This window comes from Antechinus flavipes, chromosome 3 (genome assembly GCF_016432865.1).
Source record: "Antechinus flavipes isolate AdamAnt ecotype Samford, QLD, Australia chromosome 3, AdamAnt_v2, whole genome shotgun sequence".
Classification (NCBI taxonomy): Eukaryota; Metazoa; Chordata; class Mammalia; order Dasyuromorphia; family Dasyuridae; genus Antechinus; species Antechinus flavipes.
The window spans coordinates 604,868,370-604,895,189 of NC_067400.1; the positions used below are offsets into that span (position 1 = coordinate 604,868,370).

The window sequence follows — 26,820 nt, forward strand, 5'->3', positions numbered from 1 at the left end:
AGAGAGATTTGGAGAGACTTACTTGAACTGATGCGAAGTAAAACGAGCAGAATTTATACACGGCAACAACAAGACTATACAATGATCAATTCTGATGGACATGGCTCTCTTCAACAATTAGAGGATTCCACTTGTTCAGTGATAAAGAGAGATAGCTACAGCCAGAGAGAGAATTGTGGAAACAGAGTATGAACCACAACATAGCATTCTCATTCTCTCTGTTGTTATTTGCTTGCATTTTGTTTTCTTTCTCAGTTTTTCTTTTTCTTTCTTCTTAATCTGATTTTTCTTGTGCAGCAAGATAACTATATGTGTGTGTGTATATATATATATATATATATATATATGTATATATATATACACACACATATATTTGATTTAATATATATATATTTTAACATATTTAACATGTGTTGGACTACCTGCCAATTAGGAGAGGGGGGTGGGGGAAAGGAGGGAAAAATTTGGAATAAAAGGGGTCATTGTGGAAAAAATTACCCATGCATGTGTTTTGTAAATAAAAAGCTTTAATAAAAAAACTAAATCAATTTAGATTATTTACACACTAACTTATTAGTTAGTGACAACTTTTACTTATGGCAATTTTTAAAAAAATACTTCACTATGTCACTATGGCAGTTCTAGTGGTAAGATGGATGTACATGCCAAATTTTTCTATAGTTAATAGATTTTTAGCTTCAGGGAAAATAGAATGATAGCCTTAAAAATAACATTTGCTCAAGGAATAGTTATAAGTAGTGATTATTTTAAAATTGTTATCATTGTGGATAGAGAAGTTTGTTCAGTATTATGGATAGAAGAAAATATACAAACTCCCTTTTTTGGCTTGTGCTACTTCGTTTGTCCCTACACAATTTGGAATTGGAAGGGATCAGGAAAATCTGACCTTGTTACTTCCCTCCTCAAGAAACTTCAATGGCCGCCTCTCGGTGCTGGGATAAAATGCAAGGCTTTCTATTAAAGCCCTTTACGTTGGGGCCACTCAGGCTGATGATGCTTTGCTATGCTTGATGCTACTTCTGTTCTACCAGATTTTCTTGTTCTGTGGACACCACTGAGCATCTTCTCTCTCTGTTCCTCGACCCAGACCTGGGATGGTTTTTCTCCTCACTGCCTTCCTTCAAAGCCAAGCTTAGGGCTACCTCCTTCAACAGGAACTCTTTCGGCATCTCCTCAGGTTGCTCCTTCCCTCTTAATTCCCTTCCAAAGGAAAGATTGTGAATTTTTTTTCCTATCCTTGTTTCCTCTGAAGAAGAAAGAAAAGAGAAGATCCTTTGAGGGGATCAGACATTTGTGGTTTTGTCTTTGTATCACCAGGGCTTCACAGATTGCCTACTATCCCTTTTTCTTTTTTCTTTTTTTGGTTTTAAATGTTTTCTTTTTTCTTTTAACCACTAGTTGCAGTGACTATTTAAAAAAAATTAATAGTCTTTTATTTTTTAAATATATGCAAAGATAATTTCCAACATTCACCTTTGTAAATCCTTATGTTTCAGGTTTTTCTCCCTTTCCTCTCCCTTCCTCTTTTCCAAAACAGCAAGCAATCTGATATAGTTAAATATGTACAATTCTTCTAAACATATTTCGGTTCATCTTGTTGTGCAAGAAGAAAAAGATCAAAAGGGGAAAAACAAAAGAAAGGGAAAAAAACCCCAAGCAACCACAAAGATGAAAATAATATGTTATAATTCACAGTTGGTCCCCATAGTACTGTCTCTGGATGCAGGTGGCTCTTTCCATCATAAATCTATTGGAATTGCCTTGAACCACTGCCTTGTTGAAAAAAAGCCGAGTCCATCACCTGGCACATTCTTAATGGATGAGTTGGGTAAGTAGAAGAAATTGGATTCAACTTTCCTATCTGACACATCAATCCCTTCTAAGGCATCCCTTAATAATTTGATGTTTGTCTTGGGAAGACTTCCAGTAGAATAAATTATTTTCCTAGCCACCTTGTTCAGTTTTTGGCTGGGCCAAAATTTTCTTCTCACTCACTTCCATCCATTATTTATTCTTTTTCTCTCTAAGAGTTACACAAGGTATTAATCTTTTTTTCTCACATGATGGCCTTCTAATATTTTAAGATTGTGCTCCTGTCTTTTTAAAGTATTTTCTCCAGGCTAAACATCATCAGTTCTTTCTTCTCATATTATATGTTATCAGGTCATCTTTGTAGCTAATGTTTTCATTTAAGACTAAAGTAAATAATTTTATTCAGCATAATTAACATTTTATTAAACGTAATATAAGTAGAGCATGACTTACCAACTTTAAAATCTCCTTGTTAATATGCCACTTGTGCTCTGGAGGAAAAAATATTGAATTTTAATATTTGTGGGCTTGTATAGTATATAGTATTTTTTAAGTTGTTAACCTATTTTTAACCATATCCCCAAGTTTAAATTGTACTTTCTAGGCAGGCTTTGTTAAGACTTTTTAAAAGCCTTTCAGAACATCATGAAATCAATCAGAAATTTGTTCTTAATTGCAGCATTTTTAGTCTTAGGCAAATAGATGGTGTATTTGTTCAGAAGTAGCAAATTTAGGTTTTTCCCTTTTGTTCTGATTTTACCCTCCCAACCTGACTTATATGGCAATATGTAAAAAATGAATGTATATGTATAATTTTAAAAAATAAATTAAAAAAAAGAAGTAGCAAATTTGGTTTTATTACATGGAGTTTAGGGAAAGTCATCCAGTGGTGGACCACAAGAGTCCAAAAGAACCTGAATACTGATATTTTTAGCTAGCAGAAAAGCCTATTGGGAGAGCAGGTCAGTAATAATATAAGCTTAGTTGTTTCAGAGAAGTCTGAAACCATTAAGTGTTTTACTAAGTTTATAGCTTGCTAAATTTACATGTGTACATATATGTATTTAAGGAGAGGTAGTAATGTTTTTAGGGGGGAAAATTGGAAATACAGTTAATGCTAAAAATACGAATAAGGTAACAAATAGCATATGGATAGGACGGTTGCTCTATAGTACTTTATAAATAGATTGGATATTTATGATGGTATTTTAAAGGCTTAAGTTGAGAAGAACACAAAAATTGTCATATTTCTTTTTTTTGTAGAAGTGACCAATTATGATTGATTAATTTTCTTTAGAGAATGGCAGGTTAATTGAAACTCTCAGATTTTTATTGACATCTTTATTTCACTAGATTAAGATTGAAGAGGGGTGATTTAGACCAAAACTCTGCAGACTTTTGTTATTTCTGTTGTTTTCCTGAATTCATATATCCATGAAATGTAGCTTATGTAGCTTTCTTGGAGGGTAGCATGGTGGTTTTTAGCTCATTTTATTAAATATAAATTTATTATTTACTGCTCCCAGGAAATTTCAGAAATCTACTTGCTAGTAATTTTTTTTGGTCTCACCAGAGACCAACTTTACTCCAATTGCCTCAGCAAACAAACAAACAAAAACAGCTTACTTTTGTCAGTTTGGATTCTAAATAAGCTCGCTGTATTTTTCTGGATTTAAGTTTAGTTAGATTCTATCATATATTCAGTCTTTCTTCATCTTGTGGTCCCCCAAAAAACACATTTCTTTCTGTAAGTATTATACAGAAATCAATACACCATTATAGCCGAGGGACATGAGAGATTTTAGAGAAGGAAGCAGCACTCTGCTGGACTCTTGTCCTACTCATTCAGAAAACAAGAGACTAACTTCATTTTGCTAGTTTAGCGAGAGAGAGAGAAAGAGTATGAGAATTGTGTGTGTGTGTCTGTGTGTGTGTGTGTGTGTGTGTGTCTCTGTGTGTGTGTGTGTCTGTGTGTGTGTGTGTGTATGTAGACAGACAGCTTGGGAATTTAAAAAAAATTGAATTTAAGAGTGACAGCCTATTTGACCTTGGGCAAGGTGCAGCCTACTCAGGTTCTTCCTATGTGAAAGAAGTATTATTTGGCTTCTGAGGTCTTATCCCTCCTCAAAACTGTGATCCATGAGATTTCCTCTTTAATACTATTTATAGGGAAATTAAAAAAAAAAAAAGAGAAGGAAGTGGTGATTTTAAAGAACTAGTGTAACTTTAGCAAAAAAGGTCACACATGTTACAAGTCAGGGCTTTTGTTTGGACGGGGAAGAAAAGAGTCATGATAGTGATACAATAAAAAACGAAAAACGAAAAGAGCATTACTCAAACTTTAAAAATTATACAGAAGGCAGCAGAATAAAATTCAGAAGGGATCAAATACAAGCAATGCCATTTATTACTACCATATTAAATATAATATGTATTTTAAAAGACCAAACTATATCTTTTTGATCCATAGTTTCATATATTGTTTTTCTAGCCTTCTTTGTATGCGGAAATAATTTTTTAATGACTTTGTAAGTCACTCTTTTTAAAAATACAGGTCATACCAGACTACTGTTTAGTTATTGGCGAGGTTATTAGCCTTATATATCATAGTATTAGGAGCACAGTAAACAAAAGCTTGTCAGATTTCAGAAAAGTTCTCTCATGCTTTCCTTGTAGAGGAAAAATGAGAAAGACATGATATATAATAGTAAATTTCAGTAGATATGGAACTGGTTGAGTTGCTGAATCAGTAATCACATTAATGGTTCATGTCAGTTTTGAAGGCCCTCTAGTGGAGGGCTTTGGGAAATCTGTTCAGAGCTATGTACTGTTTATTCACATTATCAGTGATGTGAGAAAAGGCATAGTGCGTTGCTAATAAGATCTATAATCGACAGAACTAGAAGAGGATAATTGACATAGAATGTCAGAATCCTAGATATCAACAGGCTGGAAATGTAGGAATAATCATTATTATTATTTTGTTTTTGTTTTTATTTTCCCCAGTTACATATAAAAACAACACTTTGGGGGTATTTTATATATATATATTTTAAAGTATTTTCTTGTGAATCATGTTGAGGAAGAAAAATCAGAAAAAAAGGGAAAAATCACGAGAGGGAAAAAATAGAAAAAAAATAGTGAACATAGCAGATGTTTTATTTATATTTAGTCTCCATAGTTCTCTTTGGATGTGGATGACATTTTCCATCCAAAATTCATTTGTTTTGCTTTCATTTGTTTTGCTTTGGATCACCGAACCGCTGAGAAAAACCAAGTCTGTCATAGTTGATCATTGCACAATCTTGCTGTTACTATGTACAGTGTATTCCTGATTCTGCTTGTTTCACTCAGCATCAGTTTATGTAAATCTTTCCACGTCTTTCTAAAATCAGCTTGTTCATCATTTTCTTATAGAACAATAATCATTACTTTCATATATTGCAACATATTCTGTCATTCCCCAATTGGTGGGCATCTACTCATTTTCTAATTCTTTGCCTCCACAAAAAGAGCTGCTATAAACATTTTTGGACATGTGAGCCCTTTTCCCCCTTTTATGATTTCCTTAGGATACAGATCCAGTAGCAGCACTGCTAGGTCAAAGGGTATGGACAGTTTGATAGCCCTTTGGGCATAGTTAAAAATTGCTCTCCAAAGTGGTTGGATCATATGAAATGAAATTTAATAGCTGCAATAAGAGATTAGCCCTTAATGAATAAGGAAGTGATAGTTTCTCTCAACTCTGCCCAGCTCAGATCACATATGATAATAATAATATCTCTATAATAATAAATGATCTCTGAGGTGCCTCAGAGCTTTGTTTATGATTTTAAATAGAGGTGATTAAAGTCCTGATAATACGTAAATAAACATTTTTATTTGAATGGAAATACATTTTTAAAGCATTTTGTAAAATCAGTCTATTTTATATTTTCATGAATTTTTTTTTTTTTTTTTTTGCTGAGGCAGTTAAGTGACTTGCTCAGGGTCAGGAACGTAGCCAGGAAGTGTTAAGTGTCTGAGGCCAGATTTGAGCTCAGGTCCTCCTGACTGCAGGGCTGGTGCTCTATCCACTGGGCTACCTAGCTGCCCCCTAGTATCATGGATTTTACTAATCAAAACAATGCAATTTCATAATACATAAGGAAATTGCAAGGGGAGAGAAAGTTGGGAAATCTCCAGATAAATGATCTTATAGGTATCAGGGTGTTAGGCCAATATTTTGATCTTTTGACCTCAACCTGTCACCCTCCATTTTCTTTCTTTTCTCAATAATTGCATTATTGTTTTTCCATTGTTGATCAAGCTCTGCCTTGTTATTTGTTTCTTCGAAGCTTTTGGTTTTCCTGCCTTCAACATCTTGATGCCATACTGATGGAATGCAGCTTTAGGCAAAGCCTCTTTGTTGTTCATATGCTCTCTGTACTCTTCCTGGATGTCAAAGTCCCATTGACACAGTGGTCCCTTCTTGTTATCCTGGTCCATTTTGCTCTATTCCACCTCTTCCCTGCTGTCTACCACTAAGTAATCCATCATGGTTCGATAACATTGCATAACTGTTGGAGATGCCAAAGAAATCTCCTACCTGCTTTATTTCTTCAATCACTCACCAACTTCCCAAACGCCGTACTTTTCGTTGATGGACTTTTATCAACTTCTTGCCAAATCCAGGATCTTTGTCAATGTCATCTTCTATTTTGGACTTCTCAAAATAGCTGTGTCTCTTCTCTTTCTTGGTTCTGCTTCCTGGTCTGTTTTCTTTCTCTTTCCTATTCTCAGTCCCGTTCCCGATTTCATCCTTATTCATGATGTTGGCTCCCATTCTTTTTCTCTTTGAATCTTAGTCGATAATGATACGTAAACTCTAGTGTCTTAGAGAAAATGTTCATGTCAGCCTTCAGAGGGATTTTTCTCATCCAGTTTTTATTTATCTTTTTTCTTCAGCTTCTTTTTCTGAATGTCCTGTCCCAAATAGAAAAGGATCTGTGTTAGCTTACTGATGGCAATATTATTTGTGACCAGTATAGTCCATCTCCATTATAGGACAATGAGTTTTGCTTCAGAGAAGGATAGATTTCTTGTCTGCATGCTCACCATCCAGGTCTACCACATAGGCCAGGTGGCCTGGCAGGAACAGCTCCTTTTGTTCATGAGCTTTGTTGAAAGAATATATGGTAACCAATATAGTCCAAATGCTTCTTAAATTCAGTCTTATTCTTAGGAGCTTCATCTTTCTTTGTTTCTGAGTTCTCTCCATCTTTTCTTCTTTCTTGATGCTGGCAATCTCACTTCAGTTCTTCTAGGGAAAGATAAATCTATGTCAATCAATTTTTATATGTTGGTGAGATTATTTTTTAAAGCATGTGTATATATTTTCTTTCAAAGAGATCTCCCTTGGTATACCAAGTGTATGTCCTTATATTTGGACCTATTTAGTTTCTATAGATGAACAATATCTTTGTGAAAACAGAATTAGAAAACACTTAAGTATTTTAGAACTTCAAATTCAGATTTCTCTGGATTTTTTTGTCAATAAAATTCTTTAACATTTTATATAATTTACCTGGAGCCAAAGACAGTGAAGAATGTTAAATTTATAAATTAAATTGAACCAATCAAAAGATATAACTGAAGGGTGACCATAAAATGAACATTTCAGACAATGGCTAGGGAAGAGTGTTTGGTCTCTTCGCATATAGATGCTGCCACCATAGATATGTCATGGACAGCTTTTTCATTTTTGGATTTGGTTTTTATATATATACATCCACACACATATGTATACATGTGTATGTGTATATCTATATGTATGATAAATAGGATGGATGGCACACCAAAAATAATGTGTGTGAAAGAGAAAATGTGTGTGTATGTATATGTGTGTGTGTGTGTGTATAATTGTTTTTGAAATAGATTTTCTATTGTGGATTCTACTGATTAATTTTTTGTGGAATGTACATTTCTGTTTTCTAGGGTGAGAAGCAAAATCAATATAAAAGACAGTATGATTTTTCTAATGCCTTTCCCACACTTTTATTCTAAGGATCACTCATCATACCACATTCACACTTTCTGAGTTATCATCATAATCTTTTATTTTGTGGCCAAATGTTGACTAAAATGTGGAAAGTGTGACAGTGGAAGTCTATATTTCCTTCACAAAGGAGTCTAAAGTTCACAGAAGACCTTGATGAACACCGATGTCTGTTGTTGTTGCTGTTGCTATGAGCATCAAGTATTTGTTTTTAATCAGATAATGGGGCAGATGGTCATGTCTTACTCACATAGTTCTGTCTGTGACCTTGGGGCACTGAGGAGATGCCTGCTTGCAGCTGACTTGGCTTCCTTAATGATTTCTGCATTCTGTGCTTATGGATAAGTGTTTCCAGAAATATTCCAAGCAGCCTATAAATTGTTTATAAGTCAGGCATGCTTTTTGTTGGGCATAAGATAGGGGGGAAATGGAGAAAGTTAATTAACCTAGGCTTAGCTCTTTGAGATCATCCTTAGTTTTCAATAACATAGTGGTCCTCTGGTTCCAATTCTAGATGTGCTTTTTGCTAGACTCAAATATGTAGTGAGAATTTCTTACCTATTTTCATCTTACTGATGTTTTACACATTCTTCCAGATTCTGCCAACATTTCTAGAAGTTACTTTGAGCTGATGGGAAATGATCATTCAGAATATATTCTTCTTCCTAGGACTTTGATTAGTTACAATGCAGATATATTCAGATTTACTATTTTAAATGATAATTCAGCTTTCTGGATTACTTTTCTTCTTTTTAAAATTAAAGCTTTTCCTTTTCAAAACATATGCATGGATAATTTGCAACATTCCACCCTTATAAAACCTTGTGTTTTGAATTTTTCTCTCCCTTACCCTCACTCCCTCCCCTAGACAGCAAGTAATTTAATATTTGTTAAACACATGAAATTCATCTATAGATATTTCCACAAATATCATGCTGCATAAGAAAAATCAGATCAAAAAGGAAAAAAAAGCAGAAAACAAAATTCAAGCAAACAACAAAAAGAGTGAAAATTCTATGTTGTGATCCACACTCAGTTCCCACAGTCCTCTCTATGGGTGTGAATGAAGATGTAGGTCTTCCTCAAAAGACCGTTGGAACTGGCCTGAATCATCTCATTGTTGAAGAAAAACACATCCATCAGAATTTATCATCGTATAATTTTCTTGTTGCCATGTATAATGATCTACTCATTTCACTCAGCATCAGTTCATAGAAATCTCTCCAGACCTCTCTAAAATCATCCTGCTGATCATTTCTTATAGAACAATAATATTCCATAACATTTATATGCCATAATTTATTTAGCCATTCCCCAGCTGATGGGCATCCACTCAGTTTCTACTTTCAGTCACTACAAAAAAAAAAAAAAACCAACAAAACATTTTTGCACACGTGGGTCCCTTTCCCTTTTTTATGATCTCTTTGGGATATAAGTGCAGTAGAGTATTATAGCTCTTTGGGCCACAAATTCCTTCCTTCTCTACAGATCTGAGAAGCAAATTATCCTGTTCCTCTAATTTGCTTATAATATCACTCTTTACATCTAGATCATGAACCCATTTTGACCTTATCTTGTTATACAGCATTAGATGTGGATCAATGCCTGGTTTCTGCCATATTAATTTCCAATTTTCCCAGAAGTTTTTGTCAAGTAGTGAGTTCTTATCCCAGAAGCTGGTGTCTTCGGTTTGTCAAACACTAGATTACTGTAGTCATTGACTATTTTGTCCTGTGAACCTAACCTATTCCATTGATCAAACTACTCTATTTCTTAGCCAATACCAAATGATTTTGATGATTGCTGCTTCATAATACAGTTTTAGGTCAGGTACAGCTATATTTGTATTTTTTTTCCTTTAATTCCCTTGAAATTCTTAACCTTTTGTTCTTCCAGATAAACTTTATTATTATTATTTTTTTAGCTTTGTAAAATAATTTCTTGAAAATTTCATTGGTATGGCCCTGAAGAAGTAAATTAATTTAGGTACTATTATCATTTTTATTATAGTAGCCCAACCTACTTATGAACATTTGATATTTTTCCAGTTGATTAGATCTGACTTTATTTGTGTGGAAAGTGTTATGCTGACTTTTGTCTTGACAGGGAGACTCCCAAGTATTTTATATTATCGACAATTATTTTAAATGGAATTTCTCTTTGTATCTCTTGCTGCTGGACTTTGTTGGTAATTTATAAAATGCTTATGATTTTGTATCCTGCAACTTTGCTAAAGTTGTAAATTGTTTCTAGTAGTTTTTTAGTTGATTCTCTAAGTATATCATCGTTATCATCTGCAAAGAGTGATAATTTGCTTTCTTCATCATCTACTCTAATTCCTTTAATGTAGAGGGCCAGTATTGAATAAGTCCATGTACAGTAAGAATCCAGTTCAGATAATACTTGAAACTGCCCTATGAAAAGGTAAATAATTTAAAGCATTGGCTCACTACCTCTCTTAACAATGAATGAAAGACATACTTGAGAGAAATTTAGGATAATCTTGATAGAAAATGCATGTGATAGGAATAAGGCAGCACAACTATGCTGTTTATGACTCTGTTTTGATAAATACCTTGTTATTAATAGTTACTGTTATTTACAACCATGTTACAATAGATATCTTATTATTGCTAATAAGAGTGGAATTAAAATGTCTAAGTATGGTCTATGCATTAACCCTGGAATGTATATAGCGTCACCTGGAGTTGCTGGTATTAACATAACACTTGCTTAAAAAGTATATAAACCCTGGCTTTCAGATTAATAAATGAAGATTGCAAAGCATATCTTCTTCCTGGTCTTAGATATTCAATTCACATTCACACTCTCAGTATTTACTGGAATTGGACTCTGGCACTTAATATCTTTTTCTTCTCTTATTGCCAAAGCTAACATTTTTAATATCAAATAGTAATAGTGATAGTGAGAAACATTTTTTATCCCTGATCTTATTGGGAATGGTTCTAGTTTATCTCCGTTACGTATGATGCTTGCTGATAGTTTTAAATAGCTACTATTGATCATTTTAAGGAAAAAACTCCACTTATTCCTATACTCTCTAGTGTTTTTAACAGGAATGTGTATTGGATTTTGTTAAATGCTTTTTCTGCATCTATTGATAATCATATGATTTTTGTTGTTATTGATTTAGTCAATTATGCCAGTAGTTTTACTAATATTGAACCAGCCCTGCATTCCTGGCATAAATCTTACTTGGTCATAGTGTCCTGGGGATAACTTGCTGTGATCTCTTTGCTAATATTTTATTTAAATTAATATTTAAATATATAATATAATAATTTTATAGAATCCCCTTTCCTTCTTTAGTTTCTTTTTTATATCATCACATTAAAATCAAATTATAGCTGCACCCTTTAATGCTAATATTTGCATCAATTTTCTTTTTTCTTTTTTCTTTTTCTTCTCTTTTTTTTTGCTGAGGCAATTGGGTTTAATGACTTGCCCAGCATCACACAGCTAGTAAGTGTTAAGTGTCTGAGATTAGATTTGAACTCAGATCCTCCTGACTTTAGGGCTGGTGCTTGCATCAGTTTTCATTAGAGAAATTGGTCTATAATTTTCTTTCTTTGTTTTGATTCTACCTGGTTTAGATATTAGCACATACCTGTGTCATAAAAGGAATTTGATAGGACCTTTTCTTTGCCTATTTTCCCTCATAGTTTGCACAGAATTGGAATTAATTGTTCTTTAAATGTTTGATAGAATTCACATTTAAATCCATCTGGCCCTGGAGATTTTTTCTTAGGGAGTTGATTCCTTTTTTTAAAATGGAACTATATAAAAAATTTATTTCCTCTTCTGCTGATTTGGGCAATCTATATTTTTGTAAGTATTCCTCCATTTCACTTAGATTATCAGATTTATTGACACATAGTTGGGCAAAATAACTCCTAATTATTGCTCTAATTTCCTTTTCCTTAGTGGAAAGTTCCCTCTTTTCATTTTTGATACTAACAATTTGATTTTCTTCTTTCCTTTGAGTTCTCTTTAGCAAGATGTAGTTTCCTTCCTTATTTCTTTTAATTAGATCTATTTTTGCTTTTGCTTAATATGAGATCAAGATCGCTATCTCTGCTTTTGTTACTTAAATTGAAGCATAATAGGTTCTGCTCCAGCCTTTTACCTTAATTCTGTATGTATCATTCTGCTTTAAATGTGTTTCTTGCTTTTATCTGCTATCTGCTTCCATTTTATGGGAGAGTTCATTCCATTCACATTCACAGTTAAAATTAACTCTATTTTTTGCCATCTTGTTTCCCCCAAGTTATGTTTTTCTCTTTCTTGTCCCCTTTTCCTCCTCCCCAGTATTTTGCTTCTGACTACCACATTACTCAAATAACCCTCCCTTTTTACAGCCTTCCTTGCCGCTTTCTTTTACCTTTCCCCTTCAACTTCTGTTCTCTCTTCTATTAGCCTCAGCCTTTCCTCTTTCCTCTCTTATTTCCTTATAGAATGAGACAAGTTTCTTTGTGAAGTTAAATATATCTGATATTCTCTCTTTGAGCCAAATCTGATGAGAGTAAGATTCACACAATGCTCATCCCTCTCCCTTCTTTCCCTCAATTATAATAGGTCTTTTTTGCTTCTTAATTTCCCCCATTTTAACTCCATTTTCCTCTTCTTCCAGTAGAATCCCCTTTCCTCCTCTACTTTCTTTTTTTTATATCATAACATTAAAATCAAATTATAGCTGTACTCTCTAAGTATACTCATAACAGAGATACAGATCTCAAGAGTTAAACATATCATCTTCCCATATAGGGATGTAAGCTTTTTAACTTTCAAAAGAAAGTTTTTTTCCTTTCCTTTTTACCTTTTTATTTTACCTTTCTCTTGAGTTCTGTATTTGAAGATCAAATTTTCTATTCGGCTCTGGTCTTTTTGTCAGAAATAAATGAAATTCATCTGTTTTGTTCAATTTCCATCTTTTTCCCTGAAAAAATAATGCTCAATTTTGCTGAATAGTTGATTCTTGGCTGTAATCTAAGTTCCTTTGCCTTTCAGAATATCAGATTCCAGGCCCTTCGATCCTTTAAAGTAGAAGCTGCTAGGTCCTGTGTAATCCTGATTGTGGCTCCTCATTATTTGAATTGTTTACTTCTGGCTGCTTGTAATATTTTCTCCTTGATTTGATAATTCTGAAATTTAGCTGCATTGTTCCTTGGAATTTTCATTTTGGAGTCTCTTTCAGGAGGTGATTAGTGAATTTTTTCAATGGCTATTTTACCTTTTTCACTATAAAACCAGTTCAGAAGTTTGATCTAGTGTTGATCTGAAGGAAGCCAGGAAGAGCTCAGACAAAGATCTGGCTACTCTCTGCCACCTTGGCTGTGCCCCCCTGATTTCCTGGATTACTTTTCTTTTGAAACTTTGCTTACTATTTTTCCAATCTGAGGTTGTTCTCAAAGATGACTTTTTTATATTGTATATTTGGCACACTATTTAGAACCTAGAACTGAAACAAAAGGTACTGGAGAGGTGGTATTAGAAGCATTTCCAAACACTTGTGAGAATCTTGAAAATTCCTGTTTAAGATAAATACAGAATCATTATAAATTTAAAAAGATAATCGGTCCAGGTTGTGCTTGAGTTTTAGAATGTTAGGTGTGACAGTAAACTTTTAGAAGATTGAAGTATATGAAAGGGAAAAGTTGCTTATTTGCTATTGGATTAGTGGACTGATATTGGCCCCCTGAATAGCAGCATTTAAATGGGCTTTATTCTTATCCATATTAGTCTGCTAGGTTTAGTTGGTGCCTGTTTTGTACTGCTTAGACAGCCAAGGCATCTAGGTGACAAGGTCTGACTGTTGTTCTTTGTACAAAATAACAGTATTGAATATAAGAATCATGTCTGTTTCCTTTTCATCTTCCTAAGTAATAAGGGTTATATATGTCAGAGCCATGTAGTAAATTGTTGATTGTTACGCTCCTTTTTAAAATCTTACACAGTCAGTTCTCAGTTATATGTGCTAAGGGAAGAAGAGGTGTCAAGAAAATGATAAAATGCGTAATCCAAAAAATTGTTTTGAATTAGAGAAACTGTACACTTAGGCAATGCTTTCCTTCTTTCTTTGGCCAGCAACAATTTGTTAGTCATTACTATAGTCATTAGTTTAAAATCATTCTTGATATTGGGAAAGAAGATAATTCCATAAATCAGATAATAATGTTTGCAGATGATAATGAATTGATATGCTTACTTAGGTTTCTGTAACTTGATTTTTGAGGAAAAATCCTCCACACTTTAATGACACAGGAATATACGGATTAGATAATTTTAAAAGCTGGCTTATGTAAAAAAAATACATAGCTATTTTATATTATTTTGTAGCATTCAGTAAAATTGTATAATTAATACAGATTAATTTGACTGTTTCATTTTTAACGACAGGCACTGTATAAGTGGGCACATGGAATATACATGTAAATACATATAAATATTTATATATATGCAGACACACATAAATGTTTATACAAATTTTGAAAAATTGGAGTCCTTATCTAAGTGATTATATAAGTAACACATCCTATTAAATATTGAGAAGGGAGAAAAAAATTGAGATAACTAATCCTTTTTTGGTTTTCATTTCCAATAGTAAAGAAATATTTAAATCTCCTAAACTTGGTCAGTTTGGAAGATTATTTGGATTTGTGAATTGGACATTGTTTTAGAATTTGAAAAGTTGACACTCATTGTCTCTTTTTCTTCCCTTTCCCTCTTCTCTCTCACAGCTACGGATAACGGTCTGGTCCTTGTGTACAAAATCTGTATCTTATATCAAGTATCCTAAAGCCTGTCAGCAAGGTGAGTGTATCAAAACTCTTCTCAGGAGAGTATTTTTAATAGGATACCAAAAAGAGTCGAGGTTGCATATACTGAGCAAGCCTGTGCTATTGCATCCCCTTCAACTGATCACTGTTTGTCTGTCAAGGGACCCTTAACTAGAGCAAAAATAGGACTTGAACAGATCCTGGTTTTGATCTTTATTGACTCACTTTATAATCTTGGGGAAATTGATCATCTTTGTTTCTTCTGTCTTATTTTAAAAGGGAAATTTTTTTATCATCCCCCTATGAATGAAATGAATGAAAGCTTACTGTGTGCCAGGGACTGTGCCAGGCACTAGAGGTACAGTCTGTGCCCTCAAGGAGGGAATATTCTAATAGAGGCAAAGAACAATCCACCCAGGGGAGTGGTTGCCAGGGAAGGGAATTTGGGTCTGGGAAGCCACAGAGATGATGAATTGATCCTCAGGGTAGGCAAGTATCACGTCCTTTCTGGAAGTGATTTGGTTATTGTGCACAGAATAGGTGGCAGAAAAGCCCAGTTGGATGACTAGATGGCATGGCACAGCGTGGTTGGGGGCTGGCCATCGGTCTCTAGATGAGACTACACTGAGGAGCTCAGGCAGTTATTTGTGAGGATAATTGAGCTGGCCACTGTACTTAACATGAAGTCCTCTGAGCCCTTAGGAGGAAAGGGCTTTGGGAATTTGTTATTCATCTCACTAGTTTACTTGCATAAATGTATGAAACAATAGCAGCTTCATTTCTTCTAACCTCCAAAAATGAACTAGGTGTTCCATTCTTAAATCAGCAAAATCAGGCATAGTTTTCATAGGAATTGATCAGAATAATGTGCTAGATTATCTAAATTATTCGTTGTTTTTCTTTTAGGAGTCAAAAAAAATACTTTTATGTTTCCACAAGAGATTAGAAAGTTGTGGGTTTGAATAAAATGGCTTTATTATTAGTATCCTTTATCATCATCACACAGTTAGGCATATTATCTGAGTGTAATGTCCTTTCTTAAAAGCAAGGTATCTATCAGATGACTCCCTGATCTTTATATTCAATTCCACACTTTCTCAGGAATTTCAGCCTCACATCACCAAACTTCATATTGGATATTTCCACTAGGATGTCCCATTAACATCTTAAATTCAACATGTCCAAAAAACAATTCATTTTCATCCCACTTGCCCCCTAAATTTCAGAGCAGCTCTTTCCTTTTAGAAATTCAGCTTTACAGTCTTGCAATTATCTTTGACTCTTCCTTCCCATTTACCCTCACCACAATTTACTGAATCTTAAATCAATTCTATTGCCATAATATCTCTTGCTTTCTGTCTTCTTTCCTTACTTTTGCAGTCACAATCCTAGTTCAAGCCCTCATCATCTCCTATTTGGATTATTATATAACCTCCTAATAGATTTCCCTGCATCCAGTTTTTTCCATCTGAAATTCATCTTGCATTTAACTAACAAATTGCATCCTAAAGCATGTCTGACTTTGTCCCTCTCTTGTGCAAGAAGTCCTGATAGAAACAACTAAATGAAAAAATGCTATAAATAACTAATAATTAGAGAATTGAAAAGTAAAATAAATCTCACAGTATTCATCAGATGACAGAAATGGAAAATGACACTTGTAAGATTGTGGGAGAATTGGCATATTAATAACCTGTTGATGAAAAATGTCTTGGAATGTTTTGGAAAGCAGTTTGGAGTTTTAACCTTGAAAATTGTTAAATTATGCACAACTTTTGATCCCAGTGCAAAACATTACTAACATATGCCCCAGAGATAGCGAAGAGGGAAAGGACTCTTGGAAAAATGTTTATAGCAACCTTTTTTTTATTGTAGCAAAGAACTGGAAATAAATTGGGCATCTATTGTTTGAAGAACAACTGAACAAGTAATGGATGTTGAATGCACAGTAATCAGTGTAACATTTGTTAACTACTTAATATGTGCTAGGCACTGTGCTAAAAATTGGATTTACAAAGAAAAAGTAAAAACAGTCCCTGCCCTCAAAGAGCTTCCAATTCTAATAGAGTGATAACATGTACAGAAAGAGGTGTATAGAAAATACTTAGAGAATAGGTGTAAAGGAGTCTTGTGGGGAAGGCATTTCCAGCCAGATGGAGGTGAGGAGGGAAAGCACTCCAGGCCTCAGGGAGACAGGGGATGGAGCCTCCAGTTCAAGGAACAGCAAGTAGCCTTGCCTAGCTGTACCATGGAACTTAATTGAGGGGGGAGTGAATGTTATATAAAAAGAATGGGAAGGTAGGAAGGGTCCACATTTTAGATGTTTTCATTTGGTTGTAGGAGGTGATAGGAGCTACTGGAGAATGTTGCATAATTAGGTGACAGGGTCAAATCTGCACTTTATGACATCACTTTAGAGACTTGTGAAGGAGGGTTTGGAGTCGGGGCAAGGACTGAAGGCAGGGCTGACAACTGGGAAGTCCCATTGAGAGATAATGAAACCCTGAAGGAGGTGGTGTGAGTGTCAGAGGCTGTGGAAATGACAGGATTTGGCAACAGATTAAAAATGTTTACTGAGGGAGAGAGGGATTTCAGTGTGTCGGAAAAGTGGTAGCTGGATCGTCCTCAACAATAAGAGAATAGTTTGGGTGCAAAGGTAATGAGTTCTGTTTAGGACGCTGTCAGTGGGACTGTTTAAAATACCATAGACAATTGAGGAAGCCTCCTTGGGGCTCAGGAATCCCATGAGACATGATAGGGAGGGCAGAGAGGCTGAGGCCCGAGCACAGGGCAGACTGAGCATGGGACGGCAGGGGAGAGACCACCTCAGGGAAGCTGGGGAGGCTCTGTTAGAGCATAGAGAGGGAGGCGACAGGAACCAGCACAGCTGCAACATCGGGAAGGAAAACATGGGATCAATGCAGTGCCCAGCCGTGACTCCAGAAGATGGAGGATGGATCAGGAGAGTTTTCAGATACAATCGTCATATAGCTTTTTCACTATACTTACTGGTTAACAGGGCGGGGGGGCGGTGTTTTGTGGGAAGGGAGTATTATGGAAGTCAATCAGGGAGATTAGTGATAGGGATGCAAAAATTTTAAAAAAATAGTCTTAAAAATATATAGCAGAGAACAATTGGAGGTTTAGAAAAGGACACCAAGCAAGGTATTGTTGGAACTATTGTGTCAAACTTAGTATATACTCATTTTAAAATTATGTGAGACAGTTCCATATTAGTCATTTTGTATAAGAAGACTCAAAAGGAAAATGAAAGAAAGTAAAAAAATAGCAAGCTTCAGTCTGTATTGAGTCAATATCATTTCTTTCTCTGGAGATGGATAGTATACTTCATCATTAATCTTACATAATTTCATATGCAATGTTAAGTTTCCCATTCCTCAAATAAACTTAATAAATTCATTTTTTAAAAAGCTCAAGTGGCTCCTTCCTCCCTTGAGGACAAAATATAGATTCTCATGTTTGTTTTTTAAAGCCTTCCATGGTTTGACTCCTTTCCTTTATTTAAAAAAAATTTTTAGATGTTCATTTTTGTATTATTAACATAAATGCTCATGTATGTTAATGACTGTTAAATTGAATTTTAAAATGAGCATTTAATTAAAGAAAAAGAGGAGTATTATATGTGAAACTGAACTTCTCTCAATTGCATTTTTAAAGTAGATATTCAATTTAATAAGTAAGTAACAGAGTTGCCTTGCTTGTCCATAATCTTGTCCAAACTTTTTATGATCTCTTTGGTATATCCTTAAGAATGTTTTGTTGATCGTTTTATTTTTTTTAATTACTCTTGAATAGTTTCCCTGCCTCCCCTGAACTTGTAATAAATAGAGTCAAGCAAACAAATCAAAATAGAAGCTGTGTCTGAAAAGTGTCTTTATCTACATTGAGGTCATCACTTACCTCTACCAAGAAATAGAAAGCATATTTTCTTATTGGTCCTCTGTTGTCATTAATCAGATTGCTCAAGTCTCTCAAAATCATTTTCTTTTATGGTGTTATACCACCATGTACATTGTTATCTTGGTTCTGTTAATTTTACTTTTTAATCAGTTCATACAGGTCTTCTCAAGTTTGTTAAGTCCATTTTTTTAGCATTTGTTAAAGGATGCAATAATATTCCATTAAATTAATATGCTGGACTTCTTCAGACATTCCTGCTTGATGCTTACCCATTCACTCTTCATAGTTCTTTTCTGTCACAAAAAGTGCTGCTTTAAATATTTTTTTGTCCATAGGTATCTTTTCTCTGTTTTCTACAGGCTGCTTGCTCTCCTTAGAATGTACTTGATCCTCATCTCTACCTTGTAAAATCTTTAACTTCCTTCAAAGCTCAGTTCACATGTTAAAACCTATCTTAACCCCAATTCTTTTATATAAAAACCCTAATCTGATCCACTCCAGTTGCTAAGATCCTATCTCTTGGAAATTATTTTGATTATATATTTTCCATATCTGTGTACATGCTGTTTCTCCCCCGGTAGAGCCTAAGTTCCTTGAGGGAAGAGGTGATTTTATTTTTATTTTTGCATCTCTAGTACAATTTCTGATACATTATTAAGTAGGTATTTAATAAATATTTGTTTAATTGAATTAAATGCAAATGAAAAAATGGAAATTATTTTAATGACTTCTGACACAAGAGGCCTTTTTAAGATGAGAGAATGTAGTATAATGTGATAATTGTGTCCATCCTATTAATTTAAGTTTCCTTCAGCCAAATAAGCTGATTCCAAAGTAGAAAAAGAACATACAATAAAAATTATTTCATAGGATTTCTTATCAATATTTCTGACTTTTTCTAAACTTCAGTAGCATAGTAATAATTGATTTAATAAAACAAGAGACCAAAGTATTTTGAATCACCAATAAAGATTATACTTAAAACTGAAACTATATGGTACATAATATGGTATATATTCTGTATTACCATAATTCTTTGATTTGGGAAATCCAGCATATTGTAGTAGATAGAACCTCAGAGTCAGGAAGATCTGGCTTGAAGATTCACTCCAGCACTTTCTAGCTGTGCCACCATGAGGAGGTCACTTTTATTCAGAGAAGATGATAATCTAGATTGGAAGAGGAAATTCTTTACCAGGAGCAGCACATATAAAAAGTCAAATAGTACCATATTGACTTATTATCTAAAATGTTTTTTGTTATTTTCCCCTCCTTTGCTCTATTTTCTATCTTTCATTCTTTGTACAAAATGATTCCTCTTATTTTATTTCTCTTCCTTGTAAATACACTAAATTTTAATCTTTCTGATAGGAATAACCTTTACAAAGGATGGCCGCTACATGGCATTGGCAGAAAGGCGTGACTGCAAAGATTATATTAGCCTCTTTGTGTGTAGTGACTGGCAGCTATTAAGGGTGAGACATTTTTGGTTACTACTAAAAATAATTTTTTGGAGGGATATTTCTTAAGTACATGTATTAAATATGGCTTTTTTTTTTTTTTTACATTCTTAGAAGTTAGGGATTATTTTTTAATTCAGATTTTTGCACTGCCACATCTTGGTAAATTTTGCTTAATTATAGCTGTAGAACAGGGCTTCTTAAACATTTTCTATTCACAACTTTTTTTTTTTACCTGAGAAAATTTATGTGATCCCTTATGTGAAGATTAATATCTTCATTAAAGTTGTAGAGAATTCAAAAGAAATTCTTAAAAATTTTCATTTTTATGCAATATAAAAAAGAACCAGGAAAAAAAAAGAAATATAAAATAGGTACACAAATCAAACATTTACTGATAAATCATAATTTCTCAACCCCACATTCACTTGTGAGATCCTATATAGGGTGGCAAACCACAGTTTTAAGAAACTGGGATGTAGAATAGATAGTGAATTTTCAAAACAGAATGATTTAACTTTTTCTCATTAGTATAATGATTTTCTTGTGACAAATCAGAGAAAAAAATAAAGAACAATTTCACTAATAAATAATGATGTTAAAAACATTAAATAAAATCATTTCAAGAAGACTAGAATAGTATGGCCAGAAAATAATGACCAAATGGAATTCATACCAGACTTCAAAGATAATTTAACTTTAAGAAAATAACTAGTATCTGTAATTATGTAAACAGCAAAATCCACATGATTGATATGTGAGAAAAAGCCTTCGAAAAAATAACAGTTCTTGATAATGAGTGAAATAAGCAGAAGGAATATTGTACATAGCAACAGCACCATTGTGTGATGATCAACTATGATTGACTTAACTTTTATCAAAATATAGTGATCTAAGACAATTCCAAAAAACTTGTGATATTGAAAATGTTGACTACGTCCAGAGAAAGAACTATGGAATCTGAATTCAGATTAAAACATCTTGTTTTCACTTTTTTCTTTCTTCCTTTTTTTCTGATTCTTCCTTTACAAACATTACCAAACATAGAAATATATTTAGCATGATTGCACATTTATAACCTTATGTTGGAGAGGGGGGAGAGGAGGGAAAGGGGGGAGAGAAAAATTTGGAACTAAAAGCTTATAAAAATGAATGTTGAAAGCTATCTTTACATATAAATTAGAAAAAAACAAAATACCTATTAAGTGGAAAGAAATTATTAAAAAAAAAGAAAAATACAAAAAAAAATTACCATCTTAGGGAGAGAAAAAGGGAGGAAAAAAGAAGTTGTAATTCAAAATTTACAAAAATAATGTTTATTGTTTTTACATGTAATTGGGAAAAATTAAATACTTAAAATAAAAAGTTTTCATTTATGTTAAAACCTTTAAAAAAGATCCTTTCTTTAATATGACCAAAAAAATATATCTAAAAATACTCTTTGCTATAAAGAAATTCTAGAAGCCTTTCTAGTACAAAAAGGTCAAGCAAAGATTTCTTTTCCCCTGCTGTTGTTTTAGCTTTGTTTGAACATATTTTGCTTTATTGATAAGATGAGAATAAAATAAAAGTTTTTAACATCAAAATAAGGAAAACAAAGTTGACTCTATTTGTATGTGGCAAATTCTAGAGATTCAGTCAAGAAAACTAATTGAAATGATTAATATCTTCATTAAAGTTGCAGAGATGCAAAAGAAATTCTTAAAAATTATCATTTTTATACATTATAAAAAAAGAACCAGGAAAAAATAAGAAATTCTATTCAAAATAGCTTTTATGATGTATAAAACAATCTAGGAGTTAGTCTTTTTAGCCATACACAGCACTTATGTAAGATAATTACAAACTTTCTTCCTGAAATAAAAGAACACTTAATTAGAGATTCAGTTCATGGTTGGACTATGCTAACATAATAAAAATGATGTTATTAACTAGATTAATTTACAAACCTATTACTATAACAAAGTATCACAGCCACATTTTATAAGAATAGACAAAATAATAAGAAAGCCATTTGGAGTAAATAATAAAAAAAAATGAGAGCATTGAATACCAGGCCTCAAACTATTTTATAAAACAATAACCAATTTAAATTAGTAATTAGGTTGGCAATATAAATCAGTGAAAAAAGACTAGATAAGCAATAACCCAAAGTGATTGTTGCTCAGTGTTTGATAAAGTGTTAAAATAAAAGAGTGTAAATTATTGGGCAAAGAATTCCCTGTTTGACCAGAACTTTTAGAATGTGACTTGATAGAAATTAAGTTTAGACTAACATCTCACACAATCTACTGCAATAATCACCTAATGGATAGACAACTTCTTAAAAAAGATCAAACAATAAAAAAGATAAAATAGAGGTCATCAGAAGGGAGTACCTTTCAGTGACTAGTGCGGGACAGAATTCTTAATCAAAGCCTAAAGGTAAATATAAAAGATATGATAAATAGTTTGAATTACATAAAATTAAAAGGCTACATACAACTTAGAACCTGGGAAACAAGCAAATGGAAAAATTAATGTGTGTCCAGTATCACTGGGAAAAGTCTGCTATTCAAAGTAAATAAGGTACTAAAACACATGTGTAAGGCCACAAGCCATTCCCCTTTAGAAGAGGTCACATAAAGAATTACAAACTATAAATGACTATGTGAATAATTATTCAATAATTGGAATTAAAACAACTCTGAGGAATTACTTCACAAAATTGACAAAGATGACCAAAAATGTAAACACTGAGTATTGGTGAGGCCATGGGGAAGACAGTGAAAGGTATTTGTTTTCATTTTGGGATTGGTTTTTGTTGTTACTGTTGTTACAGTTTGAATTACAAACTCTCTCTCTCCCAACCCTGCAATAGAGAAGGCCAATGTTTGACACACTTATCTGTGAAACCATACAATACATACTTCCATATGTGGGTTCTTACTCTGGAGATGAATAGCATCTTCTTTCATGAGGTCTTTGTAATTATTTTCAATATTACATTACTCAGAATAGCTAAATTATTCATGGTAACACTTCAAACAATGTTCTTTTACTGTATACAGTGTTCTTTTGCTTTTGCTCATTTCAGTCTGTATAATTTCATGTAAGTCTTTCCATGTTGTTCTAAAATCAATCTGTTTGTCATACTATCTCATTCAGCCATTCCCTAATTGATGAGCACCCCACAACTTCCAATTCTTTGCCATTACAAAAAGAGTTGCAATAAATGTTTTAGAATATGAGAAATACTAATCGTGGTATTATTGGGTCACAAGAAATACACACACAGTTTTATAACTCTTTGGGAATAATTCCAAATGTTCTCAAAAACAGTTGGATCAGCTTACAACTCAACAGTGTATTAGTGTCTCAATTTTTTCTACATCCCCTCCAACATTTGCCATTTTCCCCTCTGTCATTTTAAATTTGATTGGGGTGAAATGTTATTTTAGCAGAGAGGAAATGCATTGGACAGAAATGTGGTGAGATTTATGTGAACCAACACAAAATGAATTAAGCACAACCAGAGAACACGAAACAGAAAAATTACCACCATGATGAAATAAGAAATAATTCTTGTGCTATTTTGGAAAACAATGAAACCTAGTTCTCTTGGCAGAGAATTGGATGAGTTACTAGAGGCTTCAGTTCTGGAGGGAGAGCATGTATCAAAAAGTTAATTATGATGCAAAAGCAGTAGGCAGGTACATTCAAACAATGTTCTTTTACTGTTTATAGTGTTCTTTTGCTTTTGCTCATTTCAGTCTGTATAATTTCATGTAAGTCTTTCCATGTTGTTCTAAAATCAATCTGTTTGTCATGCTATCTCATTCAGCCATTCCTTAATTGATGAGCACCCCACAACTTAATCAATAAAGTACATTTTTTTCTTTTTTTAATTTTAGAACAACATGGAAAGACTTCCATGAAATTATACAGACTGAAATGAGCAAAAGCAAAAGAACACTGTATACAGTAAAAGAACATTGTTTGAAGTGTTACCATGAATAATTTAGCTATTCTGAGTGATGTAATATTGAAAACAATTACAAAGACCTCATGAAAGAAGATGCTATTCATCTCCAGAGTAAGAACCCACATATGGAAGTATGTATTGTATGGTTTCACAGATAAGTGTGTAGGGAGGAATTTATTTGCCCCTGAGAGATATATTTAGGAAAAACATAGTAGGAAAACTTGGAAGCAGCATGATAAGAAGTTAGAACTCTGGACTCTTAAGTCAGGAAGAAGTGGTTTCAAGTCCTGCTTCAAACACTTCTTGGCAAATCATTTAACTTCTAGGCCCCAGGTTTTTCATCTTTAAAATGAGGGGCTTGAAGAGCCTCCAAGGCCCCCTACAGCTTTAAGTGTTTGAGCTGTTATTCTGTGCAAGTTTGAATGAATATATTACTTACAATTTGGGGTTCTAAAGAAATCTTTTTAAAACTTTCTTCTGATTCTTTCTCTACCCTACCCCTTCGTGTTTTTGGCGCAGCATTTTGACACAGATACCCAGGATCTTGCTGGAATCGAATGGGCTCCAAATGGATGTGTGTTGGCAGCTTGGGACAGTTGTTTAGAGGTATGAGGAAAATCCTCTTTTTTGGGGTATCTTCCTTATAACTGTTTTGCTCATTGCTTTTATGCAGATCTTCACCAGGCCTATATAAGGCCTTCCAGCTTAGCAAGAACTGCCTGTGTTCATTCTTCTAATGAGGTATCAGAATATGCCTGAAGTAACGAGTAACCTTAACTTCTTCATCACACTGAATAGGAAATAAATGTCTAACATCCTATATTTGTTGTTAGTCACTGACATAGGGAATGTGGCTGTTGGAATCGGCTCAAATCTCTGCCTCTGACGTTTGCTAATTGTGATCACACAAAAGTCGCTGAGGTTCTGAGCCTCTGAGCGTTTCCTCATGCATAAAATAAGTTATTACTAGTAGGAGTACCTCTTGCTGAGGGCTGTTAAGAAAATCTTTCTTTTTTTTTTTTCCCTCTCTGGGTCTTTTCTATTTTTTTTTTTTTTTAATTTAATTTTATTTAATAATAACTTTGTATTGACAGAATCCATGCCAGGGTAATTTTTTTACAACATTATCCCTTGCACTTGCTTATGTTTCGTTTTTTCCCCTCCCTCCCTCCCCCCCCCAAAGATGGCAAGCAGTCTTATATATGATGAAAATCTTTCTAAAGAGTAAAATGTCTTATAAATCTCAGCTATTATGACAGCTTTATGACATTATAGTAGCCTGAAATGGCTTGTCTGAAAGGTTTCAGAATTCTTAATTCAAAAGCTTAATTTAAGAAATTGTTTTGTTTACAGTATAAAATTCTGCTGTATTCTTTGGATGGCCGGTTGTTGTCAACATACTCTGCATATGAGTGGTCACTTGGTATCAAGACTATAGCCTGGAGTCCTAGCAGCCAGTTTTTGGCCATTGGAAGCTACGATGAAAAGGTAGGGCTTTATGTGGATGATAAAATTTTTAGATTTGGCCATGTGCCTTTGTTTAGAGCAAGATAGCAACTCTGATCTTGTTTCTTTAAATAGGTGCGGATTCTTAACCACGTGACTTGGAAGGTGATTACGGAGTTTGGACATACTGCAACCATTAATAACTCCAAGATAGTAAGTTTGGGGTTTATGCTGCTAGTGAAAATTGTAGTGGTCTTTGATTTTATTGATTTCAGTCTCCACCAACAAAGATAGAAATCCAGCCATGTATTTTTATACAAGGAGCCATGATTGGGAGCTAGGCGGTGCCCTTTTAAAAGGAGATTAGCCTTTCTGCACCTAACTAGACTGGGCCCACTTCAGACAACAGAGTCCTTTGAGTATTAGACCTATTTCCCTCTTGGTAAAAGCTATAAGAGCTCATGCTATACTGGCATAGCCTTTGAGAACATGGGATCTCTTCCCTATTACACTGAAACATTACAGTAGGACTGTGGAGAGTAACACAATTACTGCTTGCATGATGTATGAGAAGGAATATAGACAGACTTAGCCTAATGTTTGATTCCCTAACCCTCTTCTCCTAATCCTGGAAAACTTTTGATTCCTTTTGAGAACTCTTTACATTGCCCTCCCTGATGTTGTATGTGAACTGAAAAAAGTCCTTTTCAGAAGGCATTGGATAACATTCCGGCTTGTGTAAAAATCACTTCATTAAGTAGCTTACAATAAGTTTTATGTTATCCATTATTGGTATTTTACAAATCCACAGCTATCTCTGCCTGTTTCCCTTCTTTATATCCTTCTTCCAAATATACATAAATTCCTAAGATTTTAATCTTGAAACTTTTACACAGAAGTCATTGATAACATCGAGTTTCATTGCTCTTAAAAGCTCATATCTATGCTTGGAGACAACTGTGTCTTCCTCTCACTTATAGTCTTTCATTCTGAGAGTTATTTATTGGCCTAGAATTGGTTTTTCTTTTATTCTTGACCTGGTTTTTTCTTTTTTCTTTTTTTTTTTTGAGGCTATCTTGACTTACCACCTATATCCTACCCACTTTTTAAAAGTATTAAGATGTAGAAAAAAAATTTTCTTACTGTGAATTTCTCCATTCCTGACATTGTTGAACTATCCAAATAGAAGAAACTAAAAGGCTTCTTCCATAAGAGGAAATTCTTGGATTATTTGAGATATTTTTATACTAGTAAGATTAACTTCAATTTTATATTAACTGTCCCTAAAATTTGTATGCTTTACACTCTACAAAACTTTCAGATAATTATCTCCTAAGTTTTATTGCTTTTTTCATAAACCCT

At 33.7% G+C, this 26,820-nt stretch overlaps 1 protein-coding gene and 1 pseudogene across 4 annotated transcripts in view; one reads left to right on the forward strand and one right to left on the reverse strand.

Moving 5' to 3' along the window:
• WRAP73 (WD repeat containing, antisense to TP73) overlaps positions 1–26,820 on the forward strand; it is a 48,253-nt gene that overhangs the window by 17,179 nt on the left and 4,254 nt on the right. For all 4 annotated transcript variants that reach the window (XM_051988739.1, XM_051988743.1, XM_051988740.1 and 1 more), the window contains 5 exons: positions 14,629–14,701; positions 19,960–20,063; positions 24,532–24,618; positions 25,366–25,500; positions 25,594–25,671. In XM_051988739.1, the coding sequence (XP_051844699.1) occupies positions 14,629–14,701; positions 19,960–20,063; positions 24,532–24,618; positions 25,366–25,500; positions 25,594–25,671 (477 nt within the window). The remainder of the gene's footprint in view (positions 1–14,628; positions 14,702–19,959; positions 20,064–24,531; positions 24,619–25,365; positions 25,501–25,593; positions 25,672–26,820) is intronic.
• Positions 5,855–8,438, reverse strand: LOC127553460 (protein Red-like; annotated as a pseudogene).